Source organism: Diorhabda sublineata, chromosome 8 (assembly GCF_026230105.1).
Source record: "Diorhabda sublineata isolate icDioSubl1.1 chromosome 8, icDioSubl1.1, whole genome shotgun sequence".
In the NCBI taxonomy this organism is placed as follows: domain Eukaryota; kingdom Metazoa; phylum Arthropoda; class Insecta; order Coleoptera; family Chrysomelidae; genus Diorhabda; species Diorhabda sublineata.
Genome location: NC_079481.1, coordinates 23,524,580 through 23,549,741, shown reverse-complemented (window position 1 = coordinate 23,549,741; position 25,162 = coordinate 23,524,580). Strand labels below are relative to the sequence as shown.

At 30.7% G+C, this 25,162-nt stretch overlaps 1 protein-coding gene across 6 annotated transcripts in view; it reads right to left on the bottom strand.

The window, feature by feature from the left end:
* Positions 1 to 25,162, bottom strand: part of LOC130448361 (chloride channel protein 2-like) — a 110,595-nt gene that overhangs the window by 4,330 nt on the left and 81,103 nt on the right. For 5 of the 6 annotated variants that reach the window (XM_056785712.1, XM_056785714.1, XM_056785713.1 and 2 more), the window contains exons 5-16: positions 22,134 to 22,262; positions 19,171 to 19,296; positions 18,478 to 18,642; positions 15,735 to 15,945; positions 13,964 to 14,065; positions 13,667 to 13,901; positions 9,646 to 9,769; positions 5,123 to 5,392; positions 4,195 to 4,418; positions 3,406 to 3,540; positions 2,990 to 3,165; positions 237 to 357 (exon numbers count right to left, since the gene is read on the bottom strand). In XM_056785712.1, the coding sequence (XP_056641690.1) occupies positions 237 to 357; positions 2,990 to 3,165; positions 3,406 to 3,540; positions 4,195 to 4,418; positions 5,123 to 5,392; positions 9,646 to 9,769; positions 13,667 to 13,901; positions 13,964 to 14,065; positions 15,735 to 15,945; positions 18,478 to 18,642; positions 19,171 to 19,296; positions 22,134 to 22,262 (2,018 nt within the window). The remainder of the gene's footprint in view (positions 1 to 236; positions 358 to 2,989; positions 3,166 to 3,405; positions 3,541 to 4,194; positions 4,419 to 5,122; positions 5,393 to 9,645; positions 9,770 to 13,666; positions 13,902 to 13,963; positions 14,066 to 15,734; positions 15,946 to 18,477; positions 18,643 to 19,170; positions 19,297 to 22,133; positions 22,263 to 25,162) is intronic. The other variant, XM_056785718.1, reaches the window with a different exon arrangement.

Here is a 25,162-nt window from a genome sequence, read left to right as displayed (position 1 = left end):
AAGAATTGGAGAAAATTTATTAAGTACCAAGAAAAAACATGTTTGTTAGAAGCAGAGAGTTCTAAGACTAAGGATAGGGTGCCAAAAAAAGTCCAATAGGTAAAACGACCAAAGAAGATAGCCACACCTCGTAAATCATTGACTATTTATTAAATCTATTTTGGGGATGATTAAAGATAAACACACCCTTAACAATGCCTATATGATTTTTTTGTAAGTTACAATTTAAAACTTACCAATTGTACTTTTTTAAAGCTATGTTGACTTAGAGGTAATATTTGAGGTCTTCTGCCCCATGAAGCTGTTCTTAATAAACTACCATTGGCACTTTCTTCACTTCCTCCGAAGTAACTTTTTCTATAAAATCACAAAATAATATTATTAAAATAGTATATGATAGGACGATAGGACATACTATAATGGAATTCTACTTTGGATAAGAAACCAACCAAGAACCATTTGTTGAAATAAGCCTAATTTTAACGGAAACTTTTATTTATCAACATAGGTCCCTTTGAGAGCAGCAATACATGTAAGATGTAAAATGGCGATCACTTATTCATTTAAAGCAAATTTATCTAGAGTGAGCATTATGAATAAACATAAAGTAATACAAAGAGGAGTGTAGCGAAGCCGTTTGTGCAATTTTTTCCATCGAAATACTCCACATGTCATTTTACTCCTTTCAAATTTTAAACTCGCGTTATTTAGCTTGTATTTGATAACAGTTGATAATAAACTACATCGTCATTTGAGGACAATTGAGAAAACAGTCAATTACCCATTTAGCATCATTTTGATGTGAAAAAAACAATCAATAATTCCAAGGCCGTGCTCAATATATAATATGATAAATCTCAAATATTGCCTTCAACGACAAAGAAGAGGTTTACTGGTGTAGGTCTCAATGCTAAAATAGTTAAAAATATTCACGATTCAGTATTGGCTCACCTAACACTGATAGTACAAGGGATAGTGGAAGCCACGTAACTAAGTGGTGTCAGTTTTTAATGATTACTTTTGCATGAGAAAATGTAATCGTGTGTGAACTTTGTAGCAGTGTTTGATCAACATATCAAACACCAAATAGCAGTCAAATCAGTGAGTTTCTCTCAAAGAAGTGGGTTTGTCGGACAATACAAAAGTTATGGAGATTGTTTATTGGATTTCCGGATTCAGATCCGAGTGACTATTTCTTGTTACAAAACCAGAAGAAGTGGCTCTACAAAGATTTGACAAAAGGTAGGATGTGAAATAGTATATTGTTGAGTGTTGTGAAAATTTCATATGAGTTTGTATAATTGAGCCAGTCGCCTACGGCTCTGACGCAAACGAGTGTGAAATCAAGTCTTCAACACATGTTCTACACGATATCTTTCCGACAACCACAGAAAAAATTACAGAAAATTCTATAATTCTTTCAAATTTGGTTTATCACTTGCCAACGGTTCAAAAGTCAAATTCAAAATATTATTCGGCAAAGTATTTTAACTGCGAACAAAATAATTATTCGATTTTGTGGAAATGTACACGTCGGTAATCAATGACCTGTGTGCCAAAAAAAACACACATTCCAAAGAGAGAAAAACTGAATGGATTATATCCCATTTTATAGTGGTCATCATGTTTGAGATCACTTTTTGTATTAAGGCCATTACTATTGGATGTTTTCTCTTAAGATAAACAAGATAACTTTTATTACAATATTTTCATGACTCCAATACGTTTTTGTCCATTTTGAATGAGGTTTACGCAATGAAGCCAAGTTGGAATTTCTGGAACAGTTGGTGATATTCATACTGAACACACTGTTTACACTACCACTACGCCGATACTCACCATTACGCGTGTTCAATAACCAAGTTATCGACATCAGAGACTGTAGGTAAACTGTTTACATCAGACGGTGTAATTCTCAATGTTGGTGCAGTGGTAGTGTAAACAGTATGTTCAGGATTGATAGCCGCTGAGTTATCTGCCGGTTAGGACTTTATGTCGCCAAACAGCGATCTATTATATCTATAGTAGATATTTGGTTTAATATGAGCATTCGAAAATCATTTATTTATACATAAATGTGCATGCACTCTTTAGAGTGTTCAGATATTTTTCATACCATTCAGAAAAAGCTGCAGTATCTTTTCTCGGTTACGTGGAGATCACATGGTGTGTGTCTTATTCAATTAATTATTATTATAAATTTACATAAATTGATAAAAACATTTATCTACGACCACCATTAAAATCAAATATTTAGAAATACGTGAAATTACATATTATACTTACACATATATCTAAAAGCGTGAGAAAAAAAATAGTTTTTAACTGAAATAATCATTAACAACAGTCTTTTAATGTGAATATTTACAAGTAACCTTTTTGTAATTGTAATAATTTTGTCTTGTCATTAAGAAGTGTGATATGTCATCATCATTTTGCAAAATATGTTTCAAATTTTTATTGATAAAACACTGATTGTTAAGTTAAATAAACATAAAAGAAGAATCCGATTGCACTCCCTCTGTAATTGTAGAAATTGCGTGCAATGTAATTCAAAACCTGTTTTCGGAAAAGTCAAGCCAAAATCAATGGAAATCATTAACTTTATGATCCCATTATACTACTATAAATTCAAATTATAATATCCTGTTTTCAACAAAAGTATTTTTTAATGTGGTCGTAGATAAAATATTGTATGATACTTGTCCGTTTCATTTTCGCAGCTCGTGCGCACAAGTAGCACTTCAGGCACTTGTATCATAAATAATTATTATCAGTATGTTTCATTTTGGAAAGGATGTATCCATGTATGTTTAATGAGGTGACGATTTCTCTAATGCTTTTTTGAAAAATATTTATCGCTCAGTCTTTTAATTGGAACTGAAATTGGAGTCATAATCACATGAATAATAATATTTCAAACCAGCAAGTAACGTAAAATTGTATATCTTGTTCATGCCAACATTAGAAAAATTTTTATTCAACTTACCGGAATATGGAATCAAAAGCTGATTTAAATCTACTTTCTGCTCCAGTTACAGTAGAGTATGGAGTACTTGTAGGACTACTACTTGAAAATGGCGAGAATCCTTTCAGAGTTACAGAACTAGTTTTTTTAAGTATCGATTTTTTGGGTTGGGAGCCATATGCAGGATTGAAAAGAGGCTGAAACATATTTGTTTTTATAGTAAGTTTTTTATCGAATTTAATTTTTTTATCTTTATTTGTAACGTTTCAAGTTTGAATTTGTCTAAGTTATTCAACTCTTTGATATATATATAAATATGAGTTCACTATAAAAGTTTTAAGACTGCCAACAAAAGTTTAAATTCCAAGATTTTGATTAAAAAATGGTTTATTTAGAAAACTTTAAGTTGTAGATAATTTTATTGCAACATAACTCACTTTTTCTAAATCTAACGAAGTTTGTTTCTGGAGCGCATCTGGGGCAGGAACTACTTCAAATCTGGACGGGCGTCTCTTTCTCTCTTCTTCCTCTTTAGCTTTTTCTTCAGCTTCTTTTTTTCGTACAGCTGCTACCTATTCGTCATTATCAATTATAATAACATAAAAATTTGAGTTATTTTTTGAACAAATATCATAAAACCAATCAGGTAAGTTGATAAAAATAATTATTCAACATTTTCTGGTTTCAAACCAGAATGTATACAGAGAAGACATACAAGAGGAAATGTTATAATGAAAAAATACAACTAACGCCCATGTAATGGTTAAAGCAAGTAGAGTTACAGCTTTCAATTTTCTCCTTTCTAAAAACCAATATAAGGTATGTGTTGTTTTGGTTATTTTATATTATTTTAGGTTCTCATTGGAGATTTGATGTGAGTTAGAACAAAGAGACATATTCCAAGTCTCAGTATTCTTTCACCTTTGTATAATTCGTGCATTAATAGTTGTGGAGCATAATGATGTCATAAGACATATAAAAAATTTGAAAGAATTGTTAATTTCATTGAACATATTGGATGGAAAGTCTATCACTGATTGTTCAATTAGAAAATTATATAGAAACACATAATAAACATAAAAGAGGTCAATCTTGACAATACATTTGAAGGTATGTAGGATGCTGGACACATATAAAGTAAAAAAGACATGTAATTCAAATATCCCATTGTAAAATTATAATAGGTAGTAATAGGTGAAATTTCTGATAATAAGAATATAAGGTACCTGCATTCTTCGTTCTCTCCCAATCTGTTTTTCTATCAATTGTATGAGGTGAAGTCTTCGTATGGAACCCAGAAGAACCATACTATCAGGTTTATCAACTAACGGAAAACTTTGGAGTCTTCTATTTTCTTTTAGAATAGTTTTCAATTGATCATAAGTCATTCCATAATATATATATTTTATATCTCTCACCATAAAATCTTCTACATAAATATTATAAATACCTAAAAATTTATATTGTTAATAGTTATTGTGGAGTAGATAAAAAATGAATTCGAAAATGTGGGAATTTTTTCTATAATTGCATAAAGTAATTGTGATAAGGATTTTGTATTTACTATACTAATATGGAAGATGGGTTATATAATGACAAAAATTGAATAAAAATAAAATACAATCAAGTAAAAAATAATAATTTGATTACTAGAAAACACAACAATAAATAATAAAGAAAACATAAAAATTCAATCCCTTAAAACATTTGGTGTAAGTTTTGAGAACTGTGAAATGGATATCGCAACAATATTCCATACGTGGAATAGGCGTCCTTAAAATCATGGAAACCCATCGTGAAATGGCAAAAATTTCTTGTTTCCTAAGCTACTATACTGATAAATCAGCTAAACTCTTTTAATAGTTACAACTCATAAAACTGTTCTAAAAACTGTGTATCTGATCTATCCATTAGTCTTACACAGCTATACAATCTGCTAGTCATCTGTGGTTTATATAAGTTATAATAGTAATAATACCAACTGTTAGTAATTTGAATTACTAAACATGCGCACATGTAAAATTATAAGCAAGTTTATTGTTTTATGATAAATAACTGGAAAAAATTACAAGAAGAAAAAGCATTTCACAATTTGTAGATTATAGAGTTGAGTAATATTTAAACAATTTCTAAGCAATCAATATCTTTACTCACCACTGATACTTGGCAACAAATCTGGTAAATAAGGCAACTTCTTAATAACTATAATGCTATCATATATACTCGGTGCTAAAAGACTAGCAATGGCGTTAGATATTAAAACTGATATCATTATTGGTATAAGATGCGTAATTTGTCCAGTCATTTCAAAAACTATCACAGATACAGAAATTGTGTGGGTCACGGCGCCACTGAATGCCGCAGCTCCAACTGTAGCGTACCCACCAGGAATTATCTTAGCTACTTTACCACCATAACGCATTCCTGAAAACAATAATAGTATCAACAATATTATCAGAACTATTTTTCAGAGTTCTAAACAATAAGACTCTCATATTGATCATCGGAACGTTTAAAGGATAGTAGGTGGAGTTTATAATTATAAATTCCCACACAGGGTATATTTTTTGAATTTCATTGTATAATTCGAAGATTTTGTTTATGTAAATGAATTAATAATCTTTATACTTAATACATTAAGGTTTTTTTGTCCCCGCTAACTCCTCCTAGACTATTGACGTTAGAAAGTCAAGTGATGTATCGTTGGAAAGGGTTAAGTCTTAAGGGTGGCCAGAAGCAATTTTTTTTGATATCTTCAAGGGTTCTCGAGATATGAGGGGTCAAAGGTTAGAAAATGGTACATTCTAAACCCTAAGAAAAAAATTTTGCTACATTAATTTTTCTTTTTCTTTTCTTTTTATTAAAATATTTAAAACTCACGTCAAAAGAACCCATGGTATTAGAGGATAGCGCCGTGTACGAGCCCAAGGGACGCGTGCGGCGCTTTATACAATATTGAGATGTGGATTGTTATGTATACTTTTTTTGTAATATACTGTTTTTTTCTTATTTTAATTTTGTTTTCATCATATATGGAACAAATACCAAATTCTCAAAGAAATTTTCTTTCTCAATAACTTCGTTTTATTTGTATTTAATGGTTATCGTAAAAATAATGCCAATTCAACGCCAATATTTTTCACCTATATAGCACACATGGTTTTATTTAGTACAGACAAAAATATTAGTTGAATGAGTGTAAAATGTGACATATTAAGAAAAAATATTTATAAACGTAGTTACGTAAAAAAACAATTGGAAGTATTTTGATTAATAAAATACGTTTAAAATTATTTACTTGAAATACATCTCACTTTACATCATATCAAATTAATAAGAAAATATTATATTACGTGTATAATATACTAGACGAATATACTATTTAAAGATCATTTTTAAAGTAAGATCCAATCGTGTATAGCACATTCCGTCAAGAGAAATCAGTTTAAGAGCAGTAAGAACAAATGTTTATGACGAAAAACGTTCTGAACTATCTAGTGTTGGGAATGAAGATTACACAAAAAAAACTTCATGAGAAAATTCGCCGACAATATTTTCAGAAATTACCGCAATTTCTAGCGATTACATGAACTCGCCACAAAAAAAATGTGCGCGATTGGCATCGAAAATATTGGCAGGAGAAAACAGAGCAAAGCGATTGATACATTCTTTATTATCACATGGCTCGTGATAAGCTTTTGAAGAGCGATCATCAAACATAGATTGCATACTTTACCCCTAAAAGTACATGTCAATCCATTGAGTGGCTTTATTGAAACACAACCACCAAAATTCAGCATGAAAAATTATAGACACTTCTTTTTGAATCGGATAAGCATTTTTGTGTATTTTTGTCAAGAAATGACAATACTCGTAAGAGGTGAAAGATACTATGGAACGTAAGCTTTTATACTCTTAATCAAAATCGCCGACGATGATTGCTCTGTAGCGGTATCATTTTACTTCACGTTGCTGCAAAACAAAGACACATTTGGATAATTTCCATTAGAAAGTACGGAATCATTCAGTCTATAGCCTAGACTTAACACTATTAGATTTTCATTAGTTCTAGAAACTTCTTGGTGGAATGCACTTAGAATTTTTTGTAAATAGAATCCAAAAGCTGGTACCATGACTTGAAAAATGATATTAATTCTTTTACAAAACGGTTTTTAACCAAAAAATGGCATTCTGACATTCAGTAAGTTAGTAAAACTGATATTTTAGTTGTTTAAGGTTCTGAAAAAATTACTGCCATGGTACCTATTTTTGTACACCTATATCATGTTGTGCTTTGCTAGATATTGTTATGATTGTAGTAAGTAAGACTAATCTTCTGTGTTGATGATTATGGAAATTGAATTTATTTTTTTTTATTTGGCGTATTATGGAGACTAGTGAAATGTTATTTTATGCAAATAAATCAATTCCAATCAATTTTTTCAGTGAAATGGAATTATTTTGATAAAGATACATAATTTTTGTGCTAATTATATAAGTTTTGCTAAGACTGTCTTATTTCCTATCAATATTTGCAATATTTCCTTATACTAACCATACAATTTTAAAAAACATCCTACATCCCTCGATTGTTCCGAAGGAGATTAATATTGACGGGTTTTATACAATTTATCCTATTGTGAAATTACTTTATATTCTACTAGAAATAATATAAACTTCTATCAAAAATATTTAACTTATTTATTATTAATATATTTATAACATTAACACATAATATTTTTCCTTTCATTTATTAATAATAAGTTTGTACTTTTCATCCGTATTAGAACAAATAGTTTTGAAAAATTCTTATACCCAATAAATGTTGTCACTTCTTGCAAAGAACGATAAGTACTAAAAGATCTTTGGATTTTTTTGAGGTTCTTAGATATTCACAACTCGATATAGCTTTTTTTGCTGCCAGAGAATAATAACACTTTTTGATCTAAAATTTCTCATTCCAAATGTTAGTGATTGATGTTTAGTATGCGTGTTTCGGATGGCATTCTATTCACTTAACGAAATTAACGATATAATAAAAGCTATTTAAAACAATTACCCAATAAACTATTATTTATAACAATTTAAAGGTTTAATGATCGAAAATTGATATATCATAATTGTGTTTTATGTAATAGATAATTTTTTTCGTAACAACACAATAATGAAAAAATTTCCCGTTCGTTGTCAATTATTTCAGACTTACACTATATCATATCGACCATACCATTGCCATTGGATTTAAACTTATAAGTTCTTAACTTGTACGAGGCGATTACTTAGTGATTTCATCGTTATTTTATAGGCATCACCCCACACGTTGTTTTTCAGCGTATCGCATATGGTCTGCCATTTTTTCGTTTTTAACGGTTTTAACCAGGGCTTTTTTCAATTGTTTATATTCCTCTTTTGTGTTTGAGACTCAAAGCTCCTATGTTTCATCATTTCACCTGTTTTTTGTCCCAGGGAAGACTGCAGGGTTTCAAAGTTCATAACCTCCTCTGAAATTATTTTTCCTATTTCTGAATTTATTATTTTGAATCAGTTTATTATAATTATTCTTATTTCCCTTTTACCATTTTTGTTTTAATTTCACAGGTGATGAGCCTATGGTGGGTGAAGATCTGTTTGTCGAGGTCATCCCAATTTATCATTTTTATGGATGGCCCTTTGCTGATAACAGTCACATATATGTGACTCTCGCTGTTTCCTTTCATAAAAGTCGCCTTGCCGTTGTTGAGGTTGAAACTTTTAGGTTTAGTTCAGTCACCCATTCGTCCCAGAGGTGTCCTCTTTCGTCTTTTACAGGGGACCTCCATTGGGTCGTTTGTTATGTCTTTTATTCCTGTAGCGGTGTTCATTATTTTGTCTATTGTCCTTTTGTATTCGTTAAACTTTATATTGAGGAAGATATAACAGGCTAGAAGTATCAGCCCGTTTAGCCTTATCACTATTTAGCCCTCCCCTCTCGATGTTCTGTACCCTAACGTCTTCGTGTCAAAAGAATACTGCTACGACTTTTCTCTTGTCTTGCACTCCCCGTTACCGTTATTAAGTTTTTTGTTGTTTTATTTATTTTTATTTATTTATTTATGTATTTATTGTTTACTAGGACTTCCACAAAAATTGCAATAAATAAGACAGTAAATAAATAAATATCATATAATAAGGACACACACGTTGTGTAAATATGTAAATAAAATGGCTTATTGTATTAGAATGAAATGACATATATAAAATTTTGTATAGATAAAATATTTAAAAACACAAAATAGACTAAAGGGGGACTTGCACGTTGTATAAACATGAAAGGACTCGTGGCGATTAAAATATCCAATAGGGGCATAACGCGGGGGTTTAAAAGGCTGTAAATGTAACACAATGAATACATATGTGTTGTTAAACAGTTGTTTAATTAAAATAAAATACAATAAATTCATAATATTTTGACGAGCACAATGTATAAATGAAAAAGAGACTTAAAATTGGTTGTAAGCGGAACAATAATAAAATACTATCAGTAATGAAAACAGATCGAGTCTGGAGTCACTATTATTTACATATTACACTACTATTATCATATTACAACACACAAGTGACAGAAATTATGCATCATCTCGATCTCTAATTAAATTCAATCAATAAATGGTATTAATAGGACAATAACAAAAATTTACCTGATGGAAACCACAAATGCATTAATTCTCCAATAAGTCTACCAATGGTAGCTCCGATTTTGAATACTGGGATGAATATGCCACTTGGTACTGGTAATGTTGAGCATACTATAGACGTAATGAACTAAAATGAGAAAATAATAACAATATCATTCAGTCTTAAATAAAATTCACAAAACAGAATAATTATTTTACAAAGTTATTTTAATACGAACATATTTTCGAAAGCCAATGAACATGAGTTTTAATGGAACTAAAGATATTATTTATTATACTATTGATTAATTCTATATGCAATTATAGAAAGTATAAAGATAAAGCAGAATAAAGCAGCAAATAAAAGAAAAACTAGGAAAAATTGGTGGATTATTTAATGCAATTGAAGCATTATGTGAGGAGTCCATACTTTGTCTTGGTCGGTAAGTTAGAATTTCTGGAACCGTTGGCGAGTAAACTGTTTACCTTTAGTCTCTGAAGACGATAACTTGGTTACCGAAGTGCACGTCAGATAGTGTAATTGTGAGTGTTGGTGTAAACAGTGTATTCAGTTTGGTCGGTAAGGTACATGGAAATTCATTACTGTTGAGAGTACTACATTTATATTTGTGCGCACGACGGATGTGTTTACAGACACTGTTCTATGTAAGATGATCTATTGTACAGATGTTTTTTTTTATTGTTCTTATTTTTTTATTACGATTGATTTGTTTGATTAACCATGTACCTTATCAATTATAGAAGAATGAAAATTTTGGGTTTAAAAGTTAAATCTCAGCACACATAACAAAACAGCATTTCTTCCTAGGCATTGCAGTTAATAAATCAGAGACATAAAAAATAAAAAATCGTGAATAAATGTTGAGCTCTGACCCTTATATTAAAAAAATTCAAAACGTGATGAATCGAACTGGCTATAAAACAAAAATAATAATGATGTTATTTACACTACTTTTTATATAAACTGTAAATATATATTTTACATTATTTCAAAAATATAATGAACAAATTCTATAGAAGGTTCAAATATTGAATCTTGTTTGATTTTCATGTAGACTTAATAAGAACATTTTGATATATGATAATCATTATTAATAGTTGAATTGCACATTTTATTTGTGGTTGTAAAAAATATCTCTTGATAAGGATAACACCGTCTTGGAAACAAATAATTACATCTAAAATAAAAGGAGCCTTGAAATTAAAATAACTCACTTGTTAAATATATGAATAGTGTGTTTTTTTATACCAGCGGGTTGTGTTACTATGAGCTCACAATACATATTTAGAATAATTTTTTATCGAAATTGAAATAAATTGAGTTTAATGATTGTATAAAAATTTTTCTACAAGTTACAATATGATTGTTATGATAATAAGTTTTATATTTCCTATATAAATTTGACCTGTCAAATTTTATTCAATGATCCTTCTTTGGGTGGTGTCCAATAATTTTTGATACAAAGTAGCAGTGGTTGCTCGATAATGAGAGTTAATTCAAATTGGTATATGATGAGCGAGAAATAAAACGTTACAAGTAGAAGGAACAAATCGTTATTGACAAAGTAATGAAGAGGCATACGTGCCTTTTACTTTTTGGTATAATCACCATGACTATTCGGGTAATATCAGAACGCAGAACCAATTTGGAGCCATGGAGTCAGGTATCCACGAATATTTTACATCGCTGTATGTGCCAAATAGAGATTATATAAGAAATAGCACAATTCCTGCGTGGCTTTAGCAGTATGAGACTTGTCTTGCTACCTCCACTCAATAGGGTCGTCGTGTTCGGTTTGATTCCTAATATTTAGCCTTCTCGTGAAATCTTAAGACTCTGAGCTCCAGCTGACATAGCATCTGTTTCTTAGTGTGTCTCATGATCTCCGTGTGCGGCATGATCTATAGACCTCATTTACGCCCCATCTCGCCATATCCTGAATTCCTAGTTCTTCTCTAATATCTTGACTTCTCATTCTATATTTGTGGTTCAGTCCCTTAATTGATTTCATCTTATAATTTGTATTTCTTTGCGCAGTTCCTTTCTGGTTTTGATTGTTCTTCTTTGGAATCCTTAATACGTCACTTAATTATACTTTTGGAAACACTACAATTATATTTATGCGCATGTGTATCATTGTGCGGAGGGCGCACGATCTCTTGCAGATGTGTCCATGACAGATGTCTTGACAGGTCCAGTTCTAAATAAGATGTTCTATTATACAGATGTTTCTTTTATTGTTCTCATTAGCTGGCAATAAAGTCTTTTTTATTACGAGTGATTTGTTTGATTAACCACGTACATTAATACATACAAACATGGACTTGTTGAAATCTATTAATTGACGTATTATGAATATTGCGTCCACCGTCGATCTGTTTTGTCTAAATTCCTGATGTTCTTCCGATGTCGCACATTCATATAATCAATCAGAAAACGCCACATGCATCCCAGAATGATGGTTACATAACTTTACCGACCAATGATATTTTTACTACATTTTTACTTGAGTTTCGTCCTGTTGAAGAAATGTGGATTGAACTTTATCCATGTGGTTTTGTTGTTATCGGATAAGTCATGTGAATCCTAGCGGACACAAAACTTGGAATATCCCAACTTAGCAAACGATTCACTTCATGCTACTAGAGCTTAGTCCTGGCTCTGATAAGTTTGCACGCTGAGTTACTCATCTACTCATCGATCATTTTTATTCACTTCTACAATTCAAGCCCCGCTGATTTCTGTTTTTGCCCGCTCCCTGCAATATTACGGTTCTGCTTGATTGTAAAGAGGGATACCATTTCATCATAAGTTCACCATAAATCCCGAGTTCACTGTGATCTTATATGCGGTTATATTTTTGTCCATAAAAATCGAATCATACTTCCACACAAAATCAATGTTTTTTCATTTCAATCTTTCACTCTAAGAAAACAATATTTAGTCTTGAAATTCTAAGGCTTATAACTTTTTTCTTATCAGGGGGCTTATATAACGATACAGGAGAAATAGAAAAAACAAATATTTGAAAGATTGAAAAGTAATAAATGTCGAACTCCTTTTTCTATTGAATTTTCCAGAAGCATAACACAGTAGAAGTAATTTTTTAACGACTTCTGAGATAGTCTAATTATAAATGTTGATTGAACAGGGTCCTTGCATACTTTTTTATACCTTAACTACTTTTAGTATATCGTTCCTAATCACATACTTATTTTTCATTTTTTTTAAACGATATATTAGTTTATAAAAAAATAAATTTAAATACCTAAATGACTCGTCAAAACTCATTTGTTGTCACATGACTGAGTGTGACGTAGAAAATAGGTAGACCTTCAAAGCTACCATCTACATCAGACTACATTTTAAGAAAGTTCAAGCAAACAAATGTGATAATTACTATAAGCAAGTCTAATTAGTAGTACTCACGTATCTGCTTTTACTTCACGCATTTCATCCAAAGTGGATAATTGATTTTTAGCAAAGAACTTAGCAACCATAAATGAATCTACCTTAAGTAGATTGTCCGATCTTGCCTCGATAAATCCTATTTCGGCCATCGTTTCAATTAGAATAGTCTTTGAAACCCTTACAAAAACACAACTCGCACTAAACAACCAATTACGTGCACTCACAACAACAGAATGGCGTTTGAAATGCGACACGCGGCGATCACGTTCCAGTATTTACTTATTTTCTACGTCACAACCGCAGTAACCAATAGAAACAATTTTTTTGTCACATCTTATTTATAATATTTCAAGTTATAATGTAATACAATTTAACCTATATTGTTATATATAAAGTTTTAAATATCCACTGCAAGGACCCTATTATAGTTAACAGGGTGTTCATATTAGTTAGTCTATATGGTAACTGGTAATGAAGCGGAATTTCTGTTATTTATAGTCCCAATGTCCTCGGCAGCTAGTTTATCTAATATTAAATAGTTTAAAGCGCAGCTAAAACCAGCGAAGATAGTTTTAGAGTATTCATAATTGAATTGAAAGTATTTATACTCACATTAAATATCAAAACACACACTAAATTGACTAGAACTCCAGTCCAGGGCGTTTTCCATTTATCAATCATTTGCTGTTCGGATATCGTCACATTTTCGTCAGTCCAAGTAACGTTGCTAAACAGTGCAGCTACTTGTTCATGGGTTGTCAATTCTCCTGCTATAAACTGACCCAGTCCCAACGGAAAAGAAAGACTTGCTACAAGAAGGGAAATGATGCCCGGATACAAAAAGCGACTGTAATATGAAGACTATTTAGATTGATTACCAGAAATCAGAGGAATAAATAGTAAACTCACTTTTTGCTAAGAAATTTGTTGAGACTTTTATTCTTTCGCATGTAAATTACGTACTGGCGATGCACCCATACGTAGAAAGCTCCACCAAGACCAGAGAAGGCTCTAAAATATAAATATTGTTAGATATATTCATGAAACATTGGAAGATCCAGGAAGATGAATTCTTTTCAAGCCGTTACAATATACAAACCAGCATCTTTCGATGGGTGACTTAAACCACATGCTGACATACTTTTTCTACAAATGTCTATAGTAATGTCAGTCAATTTACCTAATATAATTTAAATAGGTAAAAAAGTCAACGCACTCTCGACGTGATGAACAATAGCGTATTTCTTACCGTTAGCAATCCGTAAATATTAACAAAAATCTTAATTCGGAGGTTGTTATGAGATCTTGATTAAAATCTCTATAAAGTATGACATTATTGTGTTGATATATAGCAAGTTTAAATAAAATTTAGTATAGGAAAAATCACTTTTTTAATTCCAAAAATATCTTTCGTTTCGGAACATCTACAGCTATACAGGAACTAAATTCAAAAAACCCGAGCTCCAAACATGCTTTCTGTAAGGAAATATCGTTGCTACAGATAGAAGGTCAGACAGAAAGCAAAATACCAAAACATTTTTGCAAGAAAAATATTGGTATTGATGATTTAATCAAGTGTTTTTTTGGCTACTTTTAATGAAAGTCTATCCCAATATTTAACAGTACTCATTAGATTGAAGGGAAATATTGAAACGTCAATTTTTGTTGTAAGTCGCACACATTTTCACGATACAGGCAGTTGTTATTTGTTAAATAGAGAATATACCAAGCAAAGCGTTAAAACACATTTTGATGAAATATTTATTCATAATTATCGTCATCGAACTTTAGATATTTAGTCCATTTTCGTTGAAACAATATAATAATTAATTATAATGTAACAAAAATTAACTAAAACGAAAATAATGTTCATCCGGGGATGTTAAACTGAGAAATTTTGCAGACCAATCCATCTATAATACATATTCTAGAAAATCTTGTATTAAAATATTGCCTCTACTTCTGAATAACAATTCGTTATATGATACTTTTTGTTAAAAAAAAAATGCCTCAAAATAGGATCCCCATAAATTTCTACCCAAAGATTTAAGAGAATTTAAGAATGTGTTTGTCAAGTATGTCCATTCTTAATTTCACAAAAATTTAGCAGGCTGTTTGGGCGAGTACCATTTATTCTACTTCAGCTCCAACACTGCATTAATAGCTCTTTTTGATTAGCTACTGACCCTGTTCTGTTTGACTAGCTTCAATATGAGTGATAAGTTCTTTCTCTTCATGAAGCTGATTAAATTAACTACTATTCGTGTTGTACGTTAAGATATTTTGTAGCATACCATTAGGATAAAGAGATTTCTACTGGGGTTTTCCTCTTTGAAATAATTATAGGTATGGCGTATGATCTCTGAATTTGTATACCCCAAGATAAGATTAATCAAAAGCATTTGAACATCTCAAAATTGAATCAACAGTACCTCAAGAAATTAGGTTTCCTGAACTTGTAAGAAGCATTTTGGGGGAAAATTGTCTTGGAGGTAATATATGGAAAAAAATTACATTCACTCCTTTTATATAAAAAAAAATTGCACTTTAGGTTAATATTATACTAAAACTTGATATATAGTGATTAAAATTCTGCATTAAAAATTATTCCTAAAACGATTTATATCTTTTCAATATCAACGGTTGATAACAGAAAATTATATTAATAATAATATATTACCCTAGTAATGCGAAAACAAACAGCTCTTGAGGATCAAAGGGAAAGTCCATATAGAAATTTGTTCTGTAAACTGCAGTTACTGTTTCAGCTTTCTGGAACCAAACTGCTAGAAGTCTAAATGTAGATGCACCACAAACTGCTGCAAAAAAGCCCCTCCAATAGTTCCTTACTGCGAAATAAACTGTAGTTACTTCTATACTGAAAAGAACACCTGCAAAAAATATAATATCGTTATTCTCATAAGGAAGGGAGGAGCTTGGAGCTTGGAGTCACACCTAAATTATTATAATTATTTAGACTTGTGTATCCTACTTAAAAATGTTTCCCGCACTCTATTAAGAAGCAGTACTGTTAATTAGAGGTTAACAGTCGATGGTGGGGTACCAGTTCAATCATCTCTATGTGTAATTGAATGACACTGAAGATGTTAAGAAATTAGTTTGAAGTTTGAAGTAGTTTATGATGTGATGTTGTCTTGGTCCAGGTGAAACATCTTTAGTTATATACTCCATACAGCCCTTATTTAACAACCAGTGACTATTGTCTGTTCCTAAGTTGAAGGAAAAGTTATCCACTACGATCTAATCAGATAGTGGCGGGATTTCTACCAAGACGGGATAATTTAGTTAGATGTGTCTTCTGATAAAGGCGAAAATAGTTTCTATTATTGATTGATTTTTTTTTTGGGATTAATTATAATACCCACAATAAAATAATTCGTTACCCTAAACTCTTTACCAAAAATCTTAGCGAGCAAATTAATGCGCTATTTCTGCCTAGATAAACCTCTATAATTGCCATAAAATGTTGGCACATTACCAAATAAAGTATAGTAATGCCATATTAAGTTACGTCTCCGGATTACAAGCCCCACACGCGCCATCGCATCGTAAGCGCCGCACTCGCGTTGTCATTCAGTTACATGCGAGCACTTCCGTTCATTGGGTGTGTTTTGTTTCCTCTCTGTAATGAAAAATAAAAACTTGGCAGGACCGAGTTCTTGGGTTCCGCTGTTGAGTTCTTCAACAGAATCAGATGAAGTCGGTGCAAAAAATTTTTGGACAAATGGAGAGCTGAAAATGATTTTATCACTTCCTTTTAAAAGCAATGGCTCATACCAAATCGTTTTGGGCGCATTTCCGGAGACTCCTGCTACAAACAATACTCTAGAAGCTTTAAATAAAACAATAAAAGATGGTAGCACGCTTCGTGAGCGTCATCCTCTGGTTCTTAGTAATTGCTTCTGAAATAGTCAAGGACTGCTCTAATGGATGCATAATTAATACTGAAAGACGGTTTGCTCAACTGCCGACAGTGTCTATAAATGTCTATATTTTCCCGAGAAAAAGCAAATTGGTTATATGGAACATCCAATCGCCCAAAGTTTCTCAAAGATTATATTTGCAAGGATCTCGTTCGACTGACAATTCGGCTTAAACCAGACTTAAACCACCTTCAGAGGCAAGAGCTATTCCGATTGGCATGAAACGCAAAAGAGGACGACCATGCATAACTTTGGTTATAATTTCACATAAAATTACGGTTTTAATTTTGGTGATCATTTACTATTTTTGGCTGTTACATTTCACTATATCTGGTGGTAAGTTAAACATAAGCCATATATTTCGCCTTGTACCACTAGTATTTAAGGAATATTACTATATTAATTTGTGCTCATTTATGTTAATTACCCCATAATTTGCATAATTTCGGTAAAATCCGATTTTATTTTTGATCCGACTTATTTTCTATAGTCAAGATTATTAATTTTTCCAATACTCTTCAGCAATTGTTGATATATTATGATATATTTATCATAAATGCCAAATTACAAGAAAAATCTTTTATACCACGGTCTTTCTACCCTACATTACAATGAATATATATACACCCATAAATATAAATTTGACAGAACCGGGATCATGATGAGGGTCGACTTCTCTGTGACATAGATGCTTCCAAGGCATGAATGAATCTGGGTGTGTATCCATCTTTTCAAATACGAAGATGCCTCGAAGTATCTGTCCTGACCCGGAGTTACTGAAGAAAATCGTCACCTGTTCTTTGGATGCTACCGTTTTACCTCGATGAAATTGTCCTCGAACAGGCAAATCAACCAGAAACACTATATTCCAAATAAAGGAAGAGAGCAGAACGAATGACGGTTAGAGAAGAAAAGTTAAGCTACCCCGAGTTGCAATACTGCTGTAACTACAAAAAAGGTTTCATGTGGAAATAACTCCATAGATAATAAAAGAACCACATGCTATACACAGGTAAACATGCATGTAGCTATTATTCCACTAAGGATCGCTATAGAGTACTCGTGTCATCGTCGAAATATCAGCTGTTATTGGTACAACGCCATATATCCCAATTTCGCTCAAAATTGATATGGGAATAGTTTTGATTCGTGTCACAATCAGGCAAATGTGTGTATTTCTTTGATGCATGATTTGGATAAAATAACATTCAAAGTTCTCCTTCATTTCCTTTTTGTTAATCCAGTGATGACAATCGCTGAAAGAACTAACCGCCGTCAGTTTGTGTTTTGTATTTTTACTTTCAATTTCTAACCATTGCAAATCGTTTTTCACTATAAAATGGAAGTTTTTGCATTTACTTCCGGAAAGACGATATAATTATCTCGTATTGGTGGATTGAAACTTCGTGAATAAGGCATTTCTATGTTTAATTAATTAATTATGAATATCGATATAATGAATAACAATACGAAACTCACCTCCTACAGGTGCCGCGAAACAACTCGCTACTCCAGCAGCACACGCAGCTGCTAACATTTCGGTGGTTCTACTTTCATTTTCATATATACCTTGGAATCCAGTCACTAGTTTACTAAGCAACGTTGCTGAAATACTAGCGATATGGACGAAAGGACCTTCTTTTCCTAAAATCACAAATTAATTAGCAAAAAGTAGAAATCGATTATATATATAATGAAGATTGTATTTACAAAATAACTTGGTTTTCAGTTAACAAAAACGACACAATTCTCAAAAAAAGAAAGGAATACACAATAAAGAATTTGAGAACCGGAAGGCACTTTTCTATTTAAAACTATAATTTTATTAAATTGGAATTCATATTGTTACGAATGCGTATTCGCCCGGAGCCGGCCCTGCCTGGATAACTTTTTATTATAGCAGGCGGTTTATCTACATTGTTTTTTTGGAATAATTTCTAGGAAGATCTATTTATAATAAATAGTCGTAGTGAACAAGCCGAAATAGTAAGTAATCGAAGAATTGAAATAAATTCATTTAGTTGATTAGTTGAATTATATTAAGAGTTAGTGTTTTGTAAAATATTAAAATAAATTAAGATCGTAAGAGAGAGTATCTATTAATTCACCCTACAGATAGAAATCGTATAAATAAATAAGAAAACATTACAATATTTTTTCGGAATAACTTACCTACCGGCATACTACTTCCTAATACGGCAGTCAAACCAATAATTTTGGCAATAAGCGTTCGGAATGTTAAATATTCCTTCAAAGCGACACCCCTGAGGATAGTTTTCATTTCTGGTATGCCTGAACCTAAAAATAATAAAAATCAGTTGTGAAAATTGTATTTAAAACAACAAAAAGAAAAAATAAAGAATTCTAGAAATCTGGAAATCTGGAATGCAGAAACAAAGCGATTGGTCTAACAGATACTAGTTCTGTGAGAGAGAGATTACAACTGGAAAATGTTTAGAATAGACGGTCAAAATTTCATTTATGAACCAAAATTGTTGGTCAGAGTTTTGTTAATGGTTATATTATAGTTTAAATGATGAACAATCTACTAAAATCTTCTAAAATCTTTTAAACCTCTCTGTATCCAATTTCTCAAATATATGTCCTAGATTTTTGGAGTATGTTAATAATATAAAATGTCTTTGGATAAAAATTATTCTTGATATTTCATACTAAATTCCATCTTTATCGTAATATTACCTGATATTGATAACCATCAATTACATAAATATCAAAATGCAGTCTGTTTTTACCAATTTCTATAGTACACTATAAATTTCTTATTTTTTTGTTATTAGTGATATATTTATTATTTTTATGAATTCTAAACATTCCCAAAAATTTTGTTCTCAACTCAAATTTTCCAAATATTGAAATGTCTGACCTATGTAGTATTTTAGATTGCTGAAACATTTTATAATGCATAATGTCCCTTCATAACTGCTGAGGAAGTCCTTGTACATACGCTATGGGAGAGTGTTTTCAAGTTTTATGCTTAGGATCTACTTAATTTGTTTTATAATAATATTTGCTTATTATTCCCTTGAATACATCATTCATAAGTTTTTCAATCTCAATAGTTGTGCATCTAAATTTAGGATCTGATAGTTGTACATCTCTGTCAACCAAACTAATAATTAATGATATTTTTTGAAAAATAGCAAAACAGCAATTTATTTTAGTTTAGGAGTAGATGTTCCAGATTGCCAACCCGAATAGCCGGACATACCAGCCAGATTGGCCGCACATTTTAGTAAAAAGACCAGACACCCAAGATTATTGAGGATTGTGTGACTTAGTATTAATAGATACAACAAAATAGTTGTATGTGAAATCAAGATTTTTTTATTGTTACCATAAATATTGTTAAATACTAATGGAATATAAATAAAATAGAATGTCATATAAGTCAAAATGTCTTATTATTAATCGGTCATCTGTCAAAATTAAATTCTAATGAAATGCAATTTTACCAATAAATCTTATATACCTGCTGCTATTTCCTGAAGCAAAATAAAATATAAAAAAACAATTTAAACAAAACAAAACTTCTTCTATTTAAGTTGAACAATAAAAATAATTAATTTTTGGTTGGCAGAAACCTAATTTAGAAATGCGTTTCTTTCAAATTGCAGTTATAAAAATCCTCAAACTTCAAATGTTTCAAATTAAATTCTACAACCAAAATTTTAGCTACAGTGTCAACATGTAATCCGTTGTGTTCTTTTGACAATTATTGGTGATCATTTAAGGAAAATAATTTTTCAACGTTCGTGTTATGTCCTGGGATCGCTAAGTAATACTGATAAGGAATTTTGAAAAGCATTTTTCACTACTCATCCATTTTAAAATAGGCTACCCATTTCTTGTATGCAAACAATTTCAGAAAATCGACTTTCTCTTTGTTATTGTTCGGGAAATTTTTTGCAGTTGATTAAAATATTTGCTATCGGGCGGGTCTGCCAACTGCCGGAAGGACTGATCTGCTCGACCAGGCTCGGCGTTCATTCGTTTGCGAAATAGAAAAAGCTTAACTAAAGCTGGACAATCGGGACGACTTTTGTTTTGACCGACATGTAATCAAAAAGCCTAACTATGCTACTACGCTATTTAGGAGATTTTTAGATCGGTGTACATGCCATAAAGAGACTTACGTATTGAAACACGATCAAACATGACTTGGAGAACTAATGAATAAATAGACACTTGTATTACATACTATTGAAATCACATTAGTGGCATAAGGAAAAACGTGAGAAGAGAGTATTAACTATTTTTCATCGGCTACTGTCAAATTAATTAAGTTAAAATTAGAAATGTTTTTATTTGTGTTTTAATGCCAACTGTACATGTTTTTATAATCTGCAAATGATTTTGGAAGAACTATATCAACGTTTGTAAATGTATATTTTTTATGTAAGCTTGATTCATATTATGTAATTATTTTGTAGTTTTGAGATTTGAGACATGCCTTACTTTAACTGATACATTTTTTGCTTAAAATAATGTTTTTTGATAATTTTTTGCTGTAAAAATAATCAAGGATCACGGTACCATAATCCTCAATGATACTAACCATACGGGAAAAGTTGATGTAACGAGGATGATGGAGCACAAATCATAAAGTTGGAATTTGTCAAAAATGTATGCCAGGTTCAAGTAATTTTGGTAGCCCATATATTTTATGGTATGGCATTAATAATTTTCAATCGATTTCCATTTGTTGGTAACATAGCAAGTTCCTCAAAATCAAGTAAGATGATTTTTTGATAAAGATTTCTAGTTCGTATTTAATTTCTTTGCATTTTATCAATATAATCTAGTGATGTTATAATAATAATTTTATTTGATTTGTCTGTTTTTCACGTTCGTTTTGGTTTTAGTTATAATTTATTTTCTCTTATATTTTCAAAATTAGTGATAATACTATGAGTGGTAGCTATAATTTTATATCTTATTTAATTATTTAGATGACTAGTACTATATTGAATATTGCATAAGATATTTGCCAATGGTAATTCTTTGTTACTGATTATATTTCTTACGAAAATTTTATTATTATTCCATAAATTCTGTTAATATTATTTTATGAAAAATAATTTAGAAACATAAAGATTTGAATAGTAAAAACTTACCTATAGCCTGTGGTGCTACAAGCTGAACGAAGCCAGCACTAAATAGAACCAAAGTCGTAGGAAGGATGACCCAAGCGAGATACTGTATACCGGGGTGATGAGATAAGTCTTTATATAACCACAGTCTAGCTGCAAAATAAATTAGCAACAAACTTGTGAATATTAATGAGATAGTTTTAATAAGGTCATATATTCAGCTTTATTTTTAGATTTATTGAATTAAACAACAAACTATTAAGTAAATCAAGAAAATTTCTGTCAATGTTAAGTCATAAAAGCTGAAACTGGGAGAGAAACATAAAAATCGAATGATGAATTCGAATATTACCAATGTTGGAAGAATTGAAACCAGTGAACGATATAAAACTGAGCATTTCAATCTGCAATATAGGACCTGTTTTATCTATTGACACTATTTATGAATTTGTATTGATAAAACGGAATAAGAAATTTCGGGAAGAAATAGGTCAAACCTTAATATATGACACGAAACCAATTATCGATATTATTTTTATTAAGAATTTTATAACAAACAATAGAAACTATGCTTAACTTTCCAAATTATTTAGTTCAAGTTATAGTCCTGGCGGTCTAAAACAGTGTGCCATAATTGAACTGAAGGAGTTCACTGTACTTCATTAGTTCACTACTTTTTTTATCACTTTTCTGACTGCCTAGTTCTTTAGGAACATTTGAACGGAAAAGCAATTGTAACATGCTATTCGGCTTATTACGTTTTTCTTTAAACATTTTGAATATTCCTTTGTTCACGTATTGTGGCACAATAGTCATTTCTGATTTATTTATTCTAACATTCGAGTTTTCGAAGAAATTAATTTGTTATCGACCTCCCACTCCATTCGAGAAATTCCATAAAACCTCCAAATTGATTCGAATTTTTCCTCTACCTATCTACACTTCAAGTAAAACTTAAATGTAAATTTGAATACATTTGTAGTGATTTTATTCTTTCTATTTGCTGGTAAGTTTTTCTTTGTTTTTTTATTGTGGTCTCAAAAATTTCAGTTATCTTTCGGGATTTCCTTTTGTTTTAAGCAAATTTTGTATGATAGTTTTCATATGAATTCGTATTTTCTATTTATTTGGGAAGCAGAACGAACAGATTCCTATTTGGTTATATAGATAAGTACCAGACTTATCATTAATATATTAATGAGTTTGAGTTGTTTTTAATTGCTTTTGTTCGATGTGCTCTTTTGGATACGCAGTTTATGCGAATTTAATATCTTTTCAATAAATTTATTTGTTGTTAAAATTTTTTTTCTTAGCAATAAATATTAATTTGGATAATCGTGCCCAGGAATAGTTTTGAATTGTTTAATTTTTATTTAATTTATAAGGTGTTTACAGCTTTTGCGTCTTTTTTTATTAATTTTTAACGTCGTTCGTTAAAAACCTGGTGGCGTCCAATTCAATATTAATTGTGCAGCCATCTGAGTATTATTTTTATATACTTTAACTGAGGCCGAATATCACTTCCCGAGGAAGAGTCTCCTGCCGGGAATTTAAGGTTATAAAATATACTATAAAAGAGTTTTGCGTAATATGAAAGTTGTTTTTAACTTGATAAATACCAAGAGATTGAAAAATTGAAAAAGAAATTTAGGTCATTAGTAAATAATGATTGGATTATTTGTGATTGTGATCCAATTTATATAGTACATTGTTTTCACCGCTAACTTTTTCGTGGTGCTGAAGCTTCAAACGCAACTATCATAAATGCATGGAATATGCGTTATCTGGATCAACCAATATGACTCAATTAGAATCTGCCTATTCGTTAATGGTATAATTAAAATATGTCGAAGAATAGGTATATATTATCAAATATTATCGATTGTATTAAATTTGTTCCTTGCAGGTATCATGAAGGCGATACTTTCGATAATCGAGGCATATGTCTTGGAATTTTTCAGCTAAGTTAGATGGTCAAAGAGAGTTCCGAAGCATACTTAGTTAACAATCTGTCAACATAGTTAAGTTACTAGGAGTAATAAATTTGTTTGAGTTTTTCAGGATATTTTTGATACATTGCGAAATTTTTTTTAGACAATAAAAATAAAGTTATAAAGTATTACAATTTTTCTTGGGTGCTAACTCAAAAATCCATCATTTCAGCACGAAAACCAATAAAGTTTTTTTTGAAACAAAACAAAATTCCTAGCCAAGAGCCGCCACTGGTAAAACCACTCAGAAATAATGTTCAATCCATTTTTGTTTCCTATTTCAAAAGAGGAATGTTACGAATATGCAAATATATGAACTTTATATAAGTATTGTGAAAAATGAAACGTTTTTTATATCAAAAAAATCTACAAAAAATATTAAGTAATTCTGAATGTGCTAATTGATAAAACATTCCAAACACTGCAAATCAAAGCAATGTTTAATCATTTTTAATAAACTATATCTTTCAACGAAAGAAAATGATTAATTTTATATTAAAAATTGTAATAATTTTACACCATAACTCAAAGAGAAGTTGACCGATCGAATTCAGATTTAAAATGAGTATTCTTGAATATACTTACTATACAATAACCTACGATCTTTTTGATTGGTTAAAAATTGTCAATTTGACATTGAAAAAACGACCATTTTTTTACTCCAAAAAACGATTGATATTTTTCAAAAATCGTAGGTCATTGTATAGAAAATACATTCAACTTTTAATAACCCTTTTAAGCTTTTTTGTTTCAGCTACTCAATTGGCTGTAATCATATTAGCAGTTGGGGAACTTTCCTTTGGCACAGCACATTATTATTATTTTATTTTTTTATTTATTTTATTATTTATTTATTATTATTTATTATTTTTCAATATTTTTGTGAAAAAATATTAAAGTGTAGCTGATAATATACCTTAATTTGTCTAAAAACTTCAAAACATTTTATCAAGTACTTTCTCAAATTCCCAAAAATTCCCATTCCCCTAATTCCCAAAAAATATACTAATTTTTCATGGATTACTCTGGTATAGCGGTATAATACGAGGTCTCGCAATTAAA